This window comes from Carettochelys insculpta, chromosome 6 (genome assembly GCF_033958435.1).
Source record: "Carettochelys insculpta isolate YL-2023 chromosome 6, ASM3395843v1, whole genome shotgun sequence".
NCBI classification, from domain to species: Eukaryota; Metazoa; Chordata; order Testudines; family Carettochelyidae; genus Carettochelys; species Carettochelys insculpta.
Genome location: NC_134142.1, coordinates 28953431 through 28968355, shown reverse-complemented (window position 1 = coordinate 28968355; position 14925 = coordinate 28953431). Strand labels below are relative to the sequence as shown.

Sequence of the window (14925 nt, the reverse complement as noted above, 5' to 3'; positions counted from 1 at the left end):
CCAATTGCTCCTCAACTGGGGAATGCTGGGGAGAAAAAGTCTATTTAGCAGCTAATATGTTACAACAAAATATAGGCTTTGCTTCCTGGAGGAAGCCAAATGGCCTTAGGCTTTGTCTACGTAAAAGAGCTTCATACGCTGTTTGTATCTACTATGGCCAAAACATGTGGAGATTTGATTTGGTTGGTTTCCTACTGCAGTCTCATCCTCTATCTCTCTCTATGTATTTTTGTCCTTCCCCATGGGTCTTACACCATCAACAACCAATATTGGTGGCAACTGACTCACCAACTTCCTTCTGAAGAAGAAACCAGGAAGAGAAGATGGACAATGGATTCATTATACCCTCAGAAAAACAACCATCAATACCATAAGGCAAGCCCTAACATAGAACGCACAAGGAAGAAGGAAAAGAGGGTGTCCAAGAAACGCCTGGTGTAGAGACCTGAAGGCAGACACGAAAAAGATGGGATAAGCCTTGTCAGAACCGGAAAAGATTGCCCAGGACAGGAGACACTGGCGAATGCTCCAAGATGGACAAGTGGAAGACGCTTACTACTATTACTATTTCCCCATGGACAGAGAAGGTAGGAGGAGGCACCTGCATTATCACAGCCAATCCACTGCTTCTCATGCTTTTCCAAACAAATTTTATACTTTGCAAGATGCAACAGAATGACCAAGAAAATGGGTAAGTGGAAGAGATGGTGAAAGCTGGCTTTAGAATGAAGTGCCCCTTAAACTCACATTTGCTGCTCAGAGATTATTCATTGTAATAGGTTCCATGAAACGAAGAGACAAGCTAAATTCTGCTCAGTTATGCTGGTGTAAATCAAGAATAATTCTATTGACCTCAAAGAGTTGTTTTGGCTATATACACATTACAGAATGGCATTTCGGGCCTGAGACTTCATGAAATACTCATTAAAGTGGAGGGCCCACAGTGGTAGGACTTCTGGTGTGTTTTAAAGATCTTATTCACACACCCAAAGTGTTCAAGATTTGTCAGTTCTCTCAGAGAAATCACACATAAAAATGGTTAAAAAGTAGCCAAACACTTGGATAAGGCAGTTTCTTCAGCAGGCATGGATTTACATTGGCAACATAGTAATAATATCTAGCATCTACCCAGTACTAGTCATTTACATGCTTTACAAATCTTAACTAATTAATTCTCACAACACACTGGTGATGGGCAGTATCCTCATTTCACAAATGAGAAAACAGCAAAGTGATTTTTTCAAAGCCACAAAAAGATGCCAATGTCATAACTAGGAATAGAATTTCAAACAGAGTTCCTGGCTCCCATTTATGCTTGGATTACTAGGCAATATCTTCCTCCCGCCGTCCTCTGAAAACATTAGCAGAGAAGATAACATTCATGGACTAGAACATTCTCGCATGGGCTGCATCTATCGGAATTAGAAATTATGGCGGTCTCTCTCCCCTTGGTGACTAAGCACCTCAACCTCTTCGTTCTAATTTTTAGAAATTGCCAAGGCACATAACCCAGAAATAGTGTCAAAGCATAAGACAAGTGATTCTGTAAAAGTATTCTTCTGTTATAGCTGATCTATTTCAGCTACATCAAATGACTGGTGGAGATTTAATCACTGGATCTGGCGGATGTTAAGGCAATGGAGTGACAGCTGTTTGTTCTACAATTACTGACTTGCTGCATTGTGATTGGGTTAAGGCTTGATCTAAATTCCACTGAAGTCAGTGAAAACTCGTGGCCCACTGCAAATGTGTGGGGTGCTTCAGCTGCTTGTGTTCATCTTTCACTTTGGATGAAGTACTAGAAAAAAATGGAAGTTGAAACGAAGGTGTTCCCAAGGGAATATCACTGTGTGTAGCTGGCGTTCACATAGCAAATCAAAACTTAGTGACCCTGGTAGCAATGCAGGCGCCATTTCTACAAATGGATGTACAGCTCTTGACTGCTGTGTCCAAAGCACTAGACACAAGTGGGTGTCCTAATAGGTCTTCCTCTTCCATTAGTCCTATGGGCCAAATCTTGAAGTCCTTAGTATGTGCTTAAAAGAAAGCTTTGCCCAAGGAAGGACTGAATAAAAACTGTGCTGGGGAAGGGAATTCTGCACCCTTATGTTGAATTGATTACAGAGTAAGGTATGAATCACCACACATACAGGTGGCAGCATCAACTTTTGAATGAAGCATTCAGGGTTCGGCTCTCGTTTCTACAAAACAGGCTCTCCTTCAACATCTGACAAAGTGCATTACATGCTCTTTGGAGGGAGCCATGTAATTCAGTGACATTTCACTAGGGATTTCTGTGTTCTCTTGTTCTCTGTTCCTATTTAATTCTCCATTGCCACCATAAAGTCTAGTGCAGCAATGTTCTAGATTCCTGGCATTCAGATTTCAGAGGCCTGCAAAAACAGACCATGTTTAATGTTACTTGCTAACAGAGGTACTTTGATGGAAGATTGGAGGAAGAATTGTCCATGTCTAGCAAAATGAAGACTAACTCTTTCTTCCAGGCTGTGCCTACCCTTGCATTCCTCTTTCGAAAGAGGTATGCAAATGAGGGAAATTGAAAATGCAAATGAGGTACAGATTTGCATATCTGGCACCTCATTTGCATATTCTTATTTCAAAATAGCTTCTTTCGAGAGACGAAAACCAGTGTAGACCTCACTTTTGAAAGTAAACTCCATCTTGGGGAGAAGGATTCTTTTGAAGATGGGGTTTACTGTAGAAAGGCTGGGATTTTCCTGGTGTGGCCCAGCTACACTTCTGTCATCATTCAGCAGGTTTATTAAGAGTATCCAGGACTTCCTTGGAAACCCTAGGCTATCCATGTTGCCAGCAAACATAGTTCCTCCCACCTGTGCCAGCTCTCCCAGGGAGGTATAGTGGAGAGGACCAAACTCTGCTTGATCTTCATCAGGCATTCAGGGGTGGTAGGAAGGGTGTGTGAATCCTTCCCCTCAACTTCTATGGACTGCCTAAATAACCCTAAACCTATACAAAGGAGGCTGGGAAGAGGCAGAGCCAGGGACCTACCACAACTTATCAGCTTCAGAGATGTAGATGGGTGCAAGCACTAAAGAGATGTAATAGTGGATGCACTCCCCCAGTGCACTCAAAAGCCCAAGGAGAAATGGCCTCACACCATGTGCCCTCTAGTGTGGTGTGGCTCCACGCTGTGTTCAGACACAGGTATGGCTAATAGGGCTACATGAAAATTAGGAATTTCACTCCCGAGCTTGGCCAGTGATTCAATGCAAGGATGAGCAACCATGGCTCAGTTACCTCCTCAGTAGAACAGAATGGTGTTAATGGTCTAACCCACAGATGTGTCATGGGGCTTAAACACTGCTTCTCAAGTGCTTCAAGATCCACCACTGAAAACAGCAAAACAATACTGCCTTTTCACAGCTCTGTATATCTTAAACATACGCATTTTTTTCTGAGATTGCCTTATTTATAAGCTAAGGCTTCATTTTTCTGGGGCTTTAGTAGAGTAAGACACCACTCAATGAGACTACCAGTGGCCAAATCTGGCACTACATCTACTGTGCAAAGAGAGACTTTCACTCTGGGGAAAACCTGGAGGCAAGGAAAATGAATTACTTTCACTACATTTTCTAGCCTGCTTCCTGGCTACAGTTAAAGACCAACTTTTCCCTACGCAGCCCAGCTTTTCGGTTTGCCTGATCATATAGAAAGGTTATAATTTTGTATTTCACTCATACTTGCTTCTTGCTCTTGTAGCTTATAAGCTTGGTCTCTGTCTCCCCCACCAAGAGAAGTTGGCGTGATAAAAGATTTTACCTTATCCGTATCGTCTTGTTCATATTCTGAGACTAACATGGCTACAACAGCAATGAAAAGAGTATTTTGCTACCATTATCACTCTCCCTCTAACTTGGTTTTGAGCATAGTCCAAAATACAGAAAATGTGTTAATTTGTCTTAGGAAACTAAGAGATAATGACATCTTAAACCACAGCCCGCCCAGCCAATGGCATGGTACTTATCTGTGAGTTTAATTGCTTTATTGCTACCTATATGCACCAGGCATATTAGACAAATAAAAGCACCTCCTGAGCTGCCATACCTATCAATGGTCAGCTGGTGTGGAGGGGGAGAAAAAACACATGATCATAAAATTAAGGACTGTATCTTAATTCACAAGGGGACTGAACTAAGATTACAGTGACAGCATTAATTCTGACATTTCCTAGCTGGAGTGCTTGGCTTTTGTAACTTTAACAATCTTTTAAAATAGGTGGGTGGGGGATGTGCATGGACAAGCAGCATCTGTGGGGAATTTTGAAAGCTATCCAGTTCATAAGTAGACAGGCAAATCACAGGGTTTTTTAAATTCCTCTTGTGTACTAAGAAGTACAAAAGTTGACCAGACTATCAGCCAGAATCTTTGTACACAGGTCAATTTAAAATCACAAATAACAAACCAGCAGTTTATATGCTGTGCTTCAGAGAACACATGGAGGTCATTTCAGAGTTTCCTCCGCAAAGTCCCTTAAAGCTAAGTACACTGTCATATGTCACCATGACATGAACAGATTTACAATGGCCAGCTCTCCTCATAGATATGGCACAACATGCACCTAGGATAATAATGCCACAGGCAGAAGGGTGGCACTGGATGTGGTAAAGCAGCATTATAGATAAGAAAGCATTGCCTTCTCCAAATTTTTATACACAAAAGACTCTGGCTCTGAACTTGGCAAGCTCATGTATGATCAGTGGAAACGGCTTTCTTTATCTCCCCACACCCTTTAAAAAAAAAAAGGTTGATAGGAAGCAGTGGGGAAGATTTACAGATAAACCAATGAGCCGCAGGTAGGGTGTTGCATCTAGCAGATAACCAATAATGCTGCTACAAAACTGAAGCCCAGTCTCCTATTAGAATAGCTCAGGGGCATGTTTCAAAATTAAGTTATCTGACAGGCCAGAGACTGATCATAACAGCCTGCACTCTGATCACTTAGAAACCAATTAGTTCTGCAGAGAAAGTTGACTGGAGATAATTAGATAACCAAGCTGGCAGGCTGGGTGGGACAAAAGCCAATTAGTCTAGTAACCCAAGTATGATAAGGAAGAACAGGAAAGAAGTAGTGGGGGGTGTTTGAACAGGGATTGCTGAGTCCATGCACACAGGGTAAACACATACACCTCACAGAGCTGGAAGGGACCTTAGGAGGTCACTGAGTCCAATCCCCTGCCCTCTCATCAGGACTAAGCAACATCCCTATTTTCCCCTCTTCCTATTTGCCCCGGATCCCTAAATGGCCCCCTCCATAACTGAGCTCACAACCCTGGGTTTACCAGGCCAATGCTCAAACCACTGACCTATCCTTCCCCATATGTCTGCCCTGCAATTAAACACCTGCAGCTGGCCTGTACCAGCTGACGAGCTCCCAGGGCTCAAGTCCTGGGTTGGACTGTTTCAACGGCAGTGTAGATGTGCCTACTCAGGCTTCAGCCCAAACTCTGGGACCCTCCCACACTGCAGGGTTCAAGAGCCCAGGTCCTAACCTGAGCCTGGGTGCCTACCCTACAATTAAGCATCCCAGCAGTCCAAGTCAGCTGTCACAGGCCAGTCACAGGTTTTTAACTGACGTGGGCAACTTCTACTCCCCTGGGGTCTTGATAACAGGGCCTTGAGCACAGAAGAAATAGTCAACAGACAGTTGCCTAGTGACTGTGGTAGCACTGGTGAAGGGAATGCAAAATAAAAAGCACCATGAATGCACAACTTGTGGAACATGTGCAGTGTTTGTGAACAAAAGCACGCCTTGTTACAAGCAGCCAAAGACTTATCCTCCTCCTGCTGAATAATCTGATAAGGTTTCTAAAAAAAACAGTAATGTGAATTTAAACTGGCCCTGTTCCAGTAAGTGCACTGTGAATATATAAATACAAAGAAGGTATTTATAGGTGCCCATAGCTTTATTCTGCCACTAGCAACCACAATTCCCTCCAGTTTCTTGATGTTAGGAGGTAATTATAATCTTCCTTCATAAATTAACACTGAGATTTGCCCTTATTGGCACTCTTCATCGGAAGTAGTTTTCTCACAAAGAACACGACCTTCATTCAGAACTAACTGGCACACTCCTGGCACCCTCAACAGAAGGATGGGACTTGAAGACTCCAAGGACAAGGAAACTAAACTTCTTACTTCTGTGGTTGCATCTCACCTTACAGACCCAGGATGCAACAACACTCCTGCCAGTGCTGGTCTGTCTTGTGGATATACAGAAGACTCCACTTTCGGGGCTCTTTGTGTAACCAGAGTTACATCTACCAACACTAGGATAGATTCACTCCCAGAAGATCCCTTGGCTGCAGAATTAGGACAGAGTGGTAAGGCAGGTCAGTAGTGGGTAAAGCTTCCTGGTTCTGTCTCCTGCTGTGAGGGGAGGCAAAGCCAGCATGATTCAGCCCTTCTCCTGGGATATCTCTCCAGGTGGGGCTCCTATAAAGTCTTAACAAAATTGAATGCTGCCCTCCCACCATGCAGCCCTATCCAGCACAGTCAGTCCAGAAAGCAGAGCTACTACCCATACATCCCTGGAATGGTGAATCTATGTCACTGTTACAAACGGTAAGCAGTCTGCTTTGCTGTGACTCACGTACACTTGGGGCATGTACTACTATTTGATTCTTAAACTTACAGGCTGGCCTGGGGGCTCATTAAATGAACAAAATACTCAGGCAATTCTCCTTGGGAAGAAAATGTTCATGGCTGGAGCAAAGATGGGCCCAGCCCCAAATCTAAGATTCAATCTGCATTACTCCAAGGATGTGTATTTGGCCTCAAAATTTTGGTTCAAGGGAAAGACTTCTTTTATTTAGGGGGAAAGATTTCTTTAGTGTTCACAAAAAAGGCATTAAACTGAGGGAAAAGTGTCACCTTCAGGAACTTTTTAAAAATAATTTTTCATTTTACCAAGCATGTTATTTTACAGTGGATCTCAAATGACCAAGCACATGGCATGAACCTGACCACCAAGAATATACAACCTATGATGTATTTTAAGGGGACACTAGACATATGCGATGCTGTGTTAATTACTGTAAATGGATTTTCCTTCCTATGTGCTTCTTGTTGTATCTTAAACTCAGTCTGCATTGTTACTGTTTTCTCCTAGACAAGTTTGTGTTCTAGCTTGTCCACAATTTCCTGAACAGCTGCCTTAATTTGACTGGCTCAAGATCTATGGTGACTTCTAAAGAAGATGAAATTACACACCCACTCTTGTCCATTTACTGCTTGAGATGATATCCAGCAATTACTCAAAGAGAAGCAATTAGGTGACCACAAATTCAATAAACCTTAATTATTTTGTTTGTACAAACAATAAAGCCAAAATTATTTGTGCGGCAGGGAAGTATAATTACTCCAAAACTAAATAGAACAGTGCTACCAAGCCTCATAAATAACCAGCTTTGGCTTTCCTATTTATTCTAAGAATGCTCATGGAATAGTTTCAGTTGGCTGGGAGCCAGTCTTCAAAGGTAACATTTATCATCATTATTACACAGTATTTGCTGTATAATGTTTCGGCATATGCTAGGTGAGCTACAGATGCACAGACATACACATTGCCCCATCATGGGCATCTGCCAAAACCTCGCAGCAGTGGACACAATTTCCTGCCAATGTTTTTTTGGTTAGTTTATAAGAAGTCACTCTTAAAGAGATCATTATACCACAATGTTCTCATCTCGGGGGAAGGTCTAGCTAGGGGCATGTCCACAGTAGACAAGAAGAATGAGGGAGTGAGTGAGCAGAAGGAAGCACATTCATGTAAATGGAAGAGAGGCTCTGACATATCAGACAACCTTTAGCCAGGCAATGGCACAGAGTCAAAACAACATGGAGGGAGACAAGCAGCACCTGCATCCCTCTAGATCCTCACTCCAAACTCTTAAACATGGAAGATGAGATGAGAATCACCAGGAACGACACATCGTTGAACCAAAAGGTCAGCTCTGCACCTGACATCCTGCCCCTGCTGCTGCTTCTGCATGACTCCACATGATGGAAATATCACATATCATGCAACCTGAATTTCACCCCCTGAGCAGAGGAGCAGCACAAGGCATAGGGACCATTCATGTCCTCTAAACAAGGGTCTGCTCCTACTGCATGCAGGCTGAGAGCAGTGGGGATTTACAGGTTATGAGGGGATTCAACTCCCTCCCATGAATGGTGCAGTATTTCAAGTACAAGTTAATTTACTCAGCAGACTATTAGTCATTCCTGCGTGAATTTTCATTTTGCTGCAGTTTTGAAGGGATACAATCATCATAAAACTTGTATTTAAAAAAAAAATCCTTAACTCCCCTACTAACAAGACAATAGCTCATTAAATCTGAACTTTAAAAGTCAAATACAAATATTGCAAAACTCTTATTTTCACCTCCCCATTTATCCCTGCTGTCCTTCTCCCAGGGCAGATAGCATTGAGACCAGATGGGTCAACGTCACTTTCCCGCTCTCGTGAGCTAGGCCCCATGCTGTTATGCCAGAGGATGTTTAACTCATATGTGTATCAGAGGGGTAGCTGTGTTAGTCTGTGTCTGCAAAAACAAGAAGCCCTGTGGCACCTTATAGACTAACAGACACATTGGAGCATAAGCTTTCATATGCAAATGGATCTGACGAAGGGGGTCTTTGACCACGAGAGCTTGTGCTCCAATACATCTATTATCCTATAAGGTGCCACAGGACTTCTCATTGTTTTAACTCATTCACACATGTATCTCTGGTCATAATGGGCCTGGTTCTACTCCCAGTGGACCAATATGAATGTGGGATAACTCCACTGAGGTTCCTGGTAGGAGATGGGTGTAAATGACAGCAGAATCTGGATCATTATCATTTCTAAACCATCTGGCCCCTAGAAGTACCTGTCAATGTTTCTAAGGGGCAAAGAGAACCATAGCATGTTCTGGTTCTTTTTGTGAATTTCTTTGTCTTCCCCACTTTCAGCTGGGTCATTGTTTAGCCAGAAATGCATTCTGTATTCCTGGGCAGGGATGATTTGCCTAGTGGGCCTAACAAACTAACTTGCTAATATTTCATGCAGGTATCATAGGAAATTACCAGTGTATCTGGAAACCAGGAAGAACAAGATGTCCTGTGGCACCTTACAGGTGAACAGATTTTTTTGGAGCATATGCTTTCATGGGCAAAGACCCACTTTGTCAGATGTGTAGCCACATGTACTGCTCTCTGTGTGTTACGTGGGCTGCATCCACACAAAATATATGCTCTCTGTATAGTCCGGAGGAGTCATATGGGATGCAGTTATGTGATGACTGGGCAGCACAGAATGCACCTGATGAAGTGGGTCTTTGCCCACAAAAGCTTATGCTCCATAAAAATCTGTTCGGCTGTAATGTGCCATAGGACCTCTTGTTATTTTTATGGATACAGAGTAACATGGCTACCTCTCTGATACTTGTTACCCAAGAAGAGAGAGACTGAGTACCAGCCAACATTAAGGTGCTGTGCTGAAGTCCAGGATGGACTCTCATTACTCAGTCAGGATACGATGGAGTCACAAGCATTTTCTACCACAGGCAACTCTGACCAAGAGGGCCAAATTAAAATAGAACTCCTTGATCATTACTTTGAACTTCTCCTTGAAGGTCCTTACAAGTAGTCCTACTCAATGTCTGACAGCCTCTACAGAAAGAAATTAATATGTCACATTATTTTCCTAGGGTGATTAGGAATCATAGCGACGATCCTTGCCATTTGAGCTATCATGCTGGAAAAAAAATCTAGTAATCTCGATATTTGGTTCATTACAGCCAGTGCCTTGTGCTGAGCAGCAGATGCAGCTGTGAAAAGGCTTTTGGGGCTACCATAAGGATTCAAGATCAGCTAGAATTACTGAAGAGAGGTGTAGGTAGTGCACATACTAATACTTCACCAGGGAAAGCACTGGGTAGGGCTTTACCCCATCTTTTGAACACCTGGGGAAATAGACTTACTGCATTGGGGGGCCTTGGCATGAGGAGGAATTTAGGATGACAAAATCAGGGAGTACATAACAAGGGGACTTAAGGCCAAACTTGAATATTTAGCATCCCTCAGCTGGAGTGGGATGTGGTTCTTAGAGGGAGAGATCCAGACATTTGGTTATACAGTGTAGAGGTAATATACCCCATTTGTTTTAACTTTGTGTTGCACAAATAAAGTCTTATTTTGCACCATCTAATACCAAAGGGCAGATGAGATGATGTAAAGTGAGAGCCAGCATGATTTGTGAACAGAGCAAATGCTGGTAGAGATAAAGGGCTTCATTCATTCCCATTAGGAAAATGGAAAGATTTGCTGAGTTTAAATGAAACAGGATCAGACCCCAAGAGAAGAACTATTATTTGCCTTTGAGTAATGTTACTTCTTTTGTTTTAAGCCCATCCCTTCTTGTTCCCTCCCTCTACTCTTGGTTATTTCAGCCTTTTGCCGAATCAGTCGAAAGAACAATTCCTTCACAGAATGCTGCACAGACTCAAGGCTTAATCTAATGGTATTGGGAAAATCACGTTATTTTACATACAATTCTTCACTTGAAGGACATGGATTAGATGAGCCAAATGAAAATTTCACAATGTGAATTAGAAACTTGTGACACAACATACCCCAAAGTAGCATCCTGTAACCCCCATATTCCTCATTTATATAAGGTCATGATCTGCTGAGATCTACTGCTTTGTTAAAATATGTATATTGTTAGCATGTATGAAGTTACGACATTCTGTTATATCCTGAAATTTCAGGACCAGACTCCAAAGAGAAATTTCTGAGCTACAATTCATCTGCAAATTCGATGCCCTCAGCTCAGGCTTAAACAAAGACTGCGAATGGCTGGCTAAATACAAAAGCAGCTTCCCCTCCCTTGGTGTTCACACCTCCAGATCAACTGCTGGTAGTAAGCCTCACCCCTGCTGACTGAGCTAACCTTGTTATCCCCACCCTTGCTCTGGCTTATTTATACCTGGCCCTGCAGATTTCCAAGACCAGCATCTGATGAAGTGAGTCTGTGCTCACGAAAGCTCATGCTCAAAACTTTTCTGTTAGTCTATAAGGTGCCACAGGACCCTTTGTTGCTGTTATATGCTTGTAATTCAAATACATTACAAGTTTGGGAGTTGCCTACTGCTAGATTTCCGTAACAACAAAGGAGGCACCAACTCCTGCACATGAGTTAAATAACCATTAATCATTAGAGAAGTTGTAAACAAGGGACTTACAATTCTATAAGAGAGCTGCCCAAGCACCACTCAGTGGGAATTGCTACACTCTGACTCAGTTGCATAAGACCACACCTGGAAGATCGCTCAACTCTAGGACTCAGCAGGCTAGTATTGACTGCCAGTGAGACTTCAGCTGCTAAGGGATAGATCTACAACCTGGATGTCGACTTACGGTTTGTCTACACTAAGGGGAAGATTGATATTAACAGTTGATCTTCAGAGGCTTGATTTAGGGCTCCTCATAGGAGCATGCTAAATCAAACCCTGAGGGTGCCCCAGTTGACCACGGTATTTCTCGGTGTGACAAGGAGTAAGGGACATCAATGGCAGAGTTTCTTCCATCAACCTCCTGCAGAGGAGCTAGAGTGGAAATTTGACCTAAAGTACACGGAATCCAGCTATGCAATTCTCATAGCTGGAATTGCATATCTTATGTCAATTTTTTTTTCTAGTTTAGACCTGCCTTCAGTCTCAGCATTTCAGTGCATAACACGTAGACACCCTGCTGCCTAGTGGGATCCATAGAGTTAACATAAGTGACCAGTTTCCCCATGTAATGACAGGGAGAGATAGGTAGCTAAGAACAGGAATTAGAAAAGCCAGCACATGATGAATCATGTAGAGAACTACTTATCACAGCCAGCAGGGGAATGATGAAGGGACGGGTGGGCTAAGCCAGTGATTCTCAACAAATTTACCATTGTGGGCCACATGTGCTGCTCTCTGTGTGTTATGTGGGTTGCATCCACACAAAATATATGCTCTTTGTATAGCCCTGAGGTGTCATATGGGATGCAGTTGTGGGATGATTGGGCTGCAAGCAGCCTGTGACTTAAACACCACTGATCTAAACAATCATTGCTACAGGAGCTCAACTATGGCATTGCATCTGTGCCACTTACAAAGTGTAGCTGCTTTGTACACCAATGGAAGGGATTTTTCTGTGGGTGTAGTTAACACGACTCTCCAAGAGGCGGTAGGGTGGTCAACACAAGTATTCTTCCATCGACCTAGCCTCATCTCCACTGGGGTTTAGGTCAACCTAGTCATGGTGTTCAGGGTGGAAAAAAATAAATTAACAGCCCTGAACAATGCAGCCTGGTTGACCTAAGTTCTGAATGAACATCAGGCTTTGTAGAAGAGCAGCTTAACTGTTAAGGTACTTCAAACAGGCACTTACCCTACACAACCAACTCTTTTCAAGAACCTTAAAAAAACTCATTTAAAAGCAATCACCTGTGACCCTTCTAATCTAACAGTTCTGAGTTGAATTACTAGAAAATACGGTACCTTTCTGAATCCATCGGGTTCATCCAAAGATCTAGGAGTCTGTTTAAAAAAAAATGAAAAAAATAAATACAAACACAAAATGCCATGAACCTGAGATTCCCATGGAACCTATAACAGAATATTCATTTCACAGGGGAATATTTCTTCAAATTTCTGGTCATCTGCATAGGCTGAAACAGCAGGTGATTGGTGTTTAATGAGCTTTTTAATGCACATGAGGAATAAAGCTCAAATGGATTTTGTTTCCTAACAATGTCAGTCAGCTGCAGTGTTACCTAAGAAATAGCTTTGATTTTACTGACACCTATTGACTAAATGTATACTTACACAAAGAACACAGGCAAAAATTGTACCACAACATAACTCTGATTTCACACTAGTTCCATAATACTGAGATTAACAGAGATTGTCCTTCATCCCCACTGCCAGTCAAAGGATTTGTGTTCAAAATAAATGTTTTCAGTTTGAAACTCACTGACAGCTTTTTCTGAGATTAGCAAAGGACAACAATTATGAATCGTCTCCCACTCTGAAATGCCAACATTTATTAAAATGTTAAGTCATTTTAGGTGGCCCAATTTTCAGGTGTCCAAGTTCAAATACTTAAAAGGGGATTTATTGCATTAAGTGCCAAGAACTCACAATCTGAAAATGAGGCCTCAAAATTTAGTGCCTCGATTCACAAGTCACTTCATAAAATCATGACTCATTTATGCACATTTATGTTAAAACTGCAAATATCCTCATAATTGTTTACAATATCCGTTACTAGATAAACTCCACTTTATGTGCAATGATTTTGTATATAACTCTCTGATATAAAGCTTAATGTTCATCACACCTATACTTTGGTTCTTACACGAAAATCTTCTACAATTTTTTATGACTTCAACTCTTTTTGCCATTCCAAATGCTTAGCCCATGAAGAGACTATGATAAGAAACTGACTCCTTCTGTAGTCTGTTCTGTTCTGGATTATACTGATCACACTGACTCTCAGAGCACCACAGGCCAGAAGACAATTATACAAACAGAGTTCTGTGGGCACAGAACCTTATTACAGTAATTTTGCAACAGAACATTTTGTGGGGGAGTTCAGGAGAATGCAGGAAGAAGGGAATAAAGACCCTGATAGGGATTTCCTTATTACATGTCTAAGAGAAAATTATCTATTACACAAACCCATCAGGTATAAGAACTCAGGGCCGTAGAAACTAAGGCAGCTGATATTTCACTGTAATATTGGGAGATGATATGGAGATACAGACAGGGAGCAGAGGGGAGAGTAGGTATCGCAGAAAATGACACCCAAGAGATGCAGAGTGATAGCATCCCATGGCCCTCAGACTGGCCAACTGCTCCTTCTTATCCCATAGGTTGTCCAGGTAACTATGCAGATTTGAATCTGCTGAAACGACAAACTTTGCCTCTGCTCCTGATATCTGATCTCTGAGTACAATCCAACTTTGAGCCTCTGAGCCCAATCTCTTAGTCCTAACCTGGTTCTGCCTCTGATCTCCAGTCTCTGACCTGTGTCTGACCCTGACTGTTGTTTATATGACTTAGCCTTGCAATTCCTCCAGCACCAGCCCAGTGACTCCTGTCCCTGGTGGGAAGACCTCAGCCTGCCTGTGACCACTACATGAGACCTCCTATGCCACAGTCCCTTACATATGAATGGTGGAGAGATCAATGCTATTGGGCCAAATCTGAGGTCTTCAATTAATTGAAAGTAATGAGCATTGTTTGTACAGAGGCAAAGAAGCCACAGGGTTTCCAGTTGAACATTGAAAGTGTGTGTCTAAATAAATATATTCAGTTGACTTCCATGGGTTACCCTTCTGATTAAAGTTAAGCATAGGCTTATGTCCTTGCTGGACTGGGATCAGAATTGTTGGAAAGCAGTGATTACTTAAAAGAGTCATAGAATATTGTGTCACAGTCTTTAATACTAGTAACTCTGGTGCCTGTTCACCTACCAATGAGCTGCTGGAGTCTTGGAGTTTAGATTTGTAGAGCATCCATCGATAACGTAGGTCCTCCACATCTTCAGAGGTCCCAACACCGGTCTGAAGATGACGGAGATCTTCAAAAAGATGCTGCCCCTCAGGAACACGAGACTGCAGCTCCTGCAGGGAAACCACAGCGTCATCAGCAACGTGATGTTCGAATGAATAGCTGCTTTAACAATACAGAAGACTGTCATTTAAAGGGACAATAGCATTACATCCTGTTGTTAAGAACACTGCATTGATTTTGATGGATTTATTTTTATTTTGCCACCACATATCCAGCTAGGATGGTCTACATCTGCAGGAGATCTCTGTTGAGGATTTTTTCTGTTATGTTTGCTCTTGTAGCT

The 14925-nt window shown here is 42.3% G+C and overlaps 1 protein-coding gene across 1 annotated transcript in view; it reads right to left on the bottom strand.

The window, feature by feature from the left end:
- Positions 1-14925, bottom strand: part of SYNE3 (spectrin repeat containing nuclear envelope family member 3) — a 120331-nt gene that overhangs the window by 19944 nt on the left and 85462 nt on the right. Inside the window, exons 16-17 of the mRNA XM_074996562.1 lie at positions 14543-14692; positions 12564-12602 (exon numbers count right to left, since the gene is read on the bottom strand). Coding sequence (XP_074852663.1) covers positions 12564-12602; positions 14543-14692 — 189 coding nt within the window. The remainder of the gene's footprint in view (positions 1-12563; positions 12603-14542; positions 14693-14925) is intronic.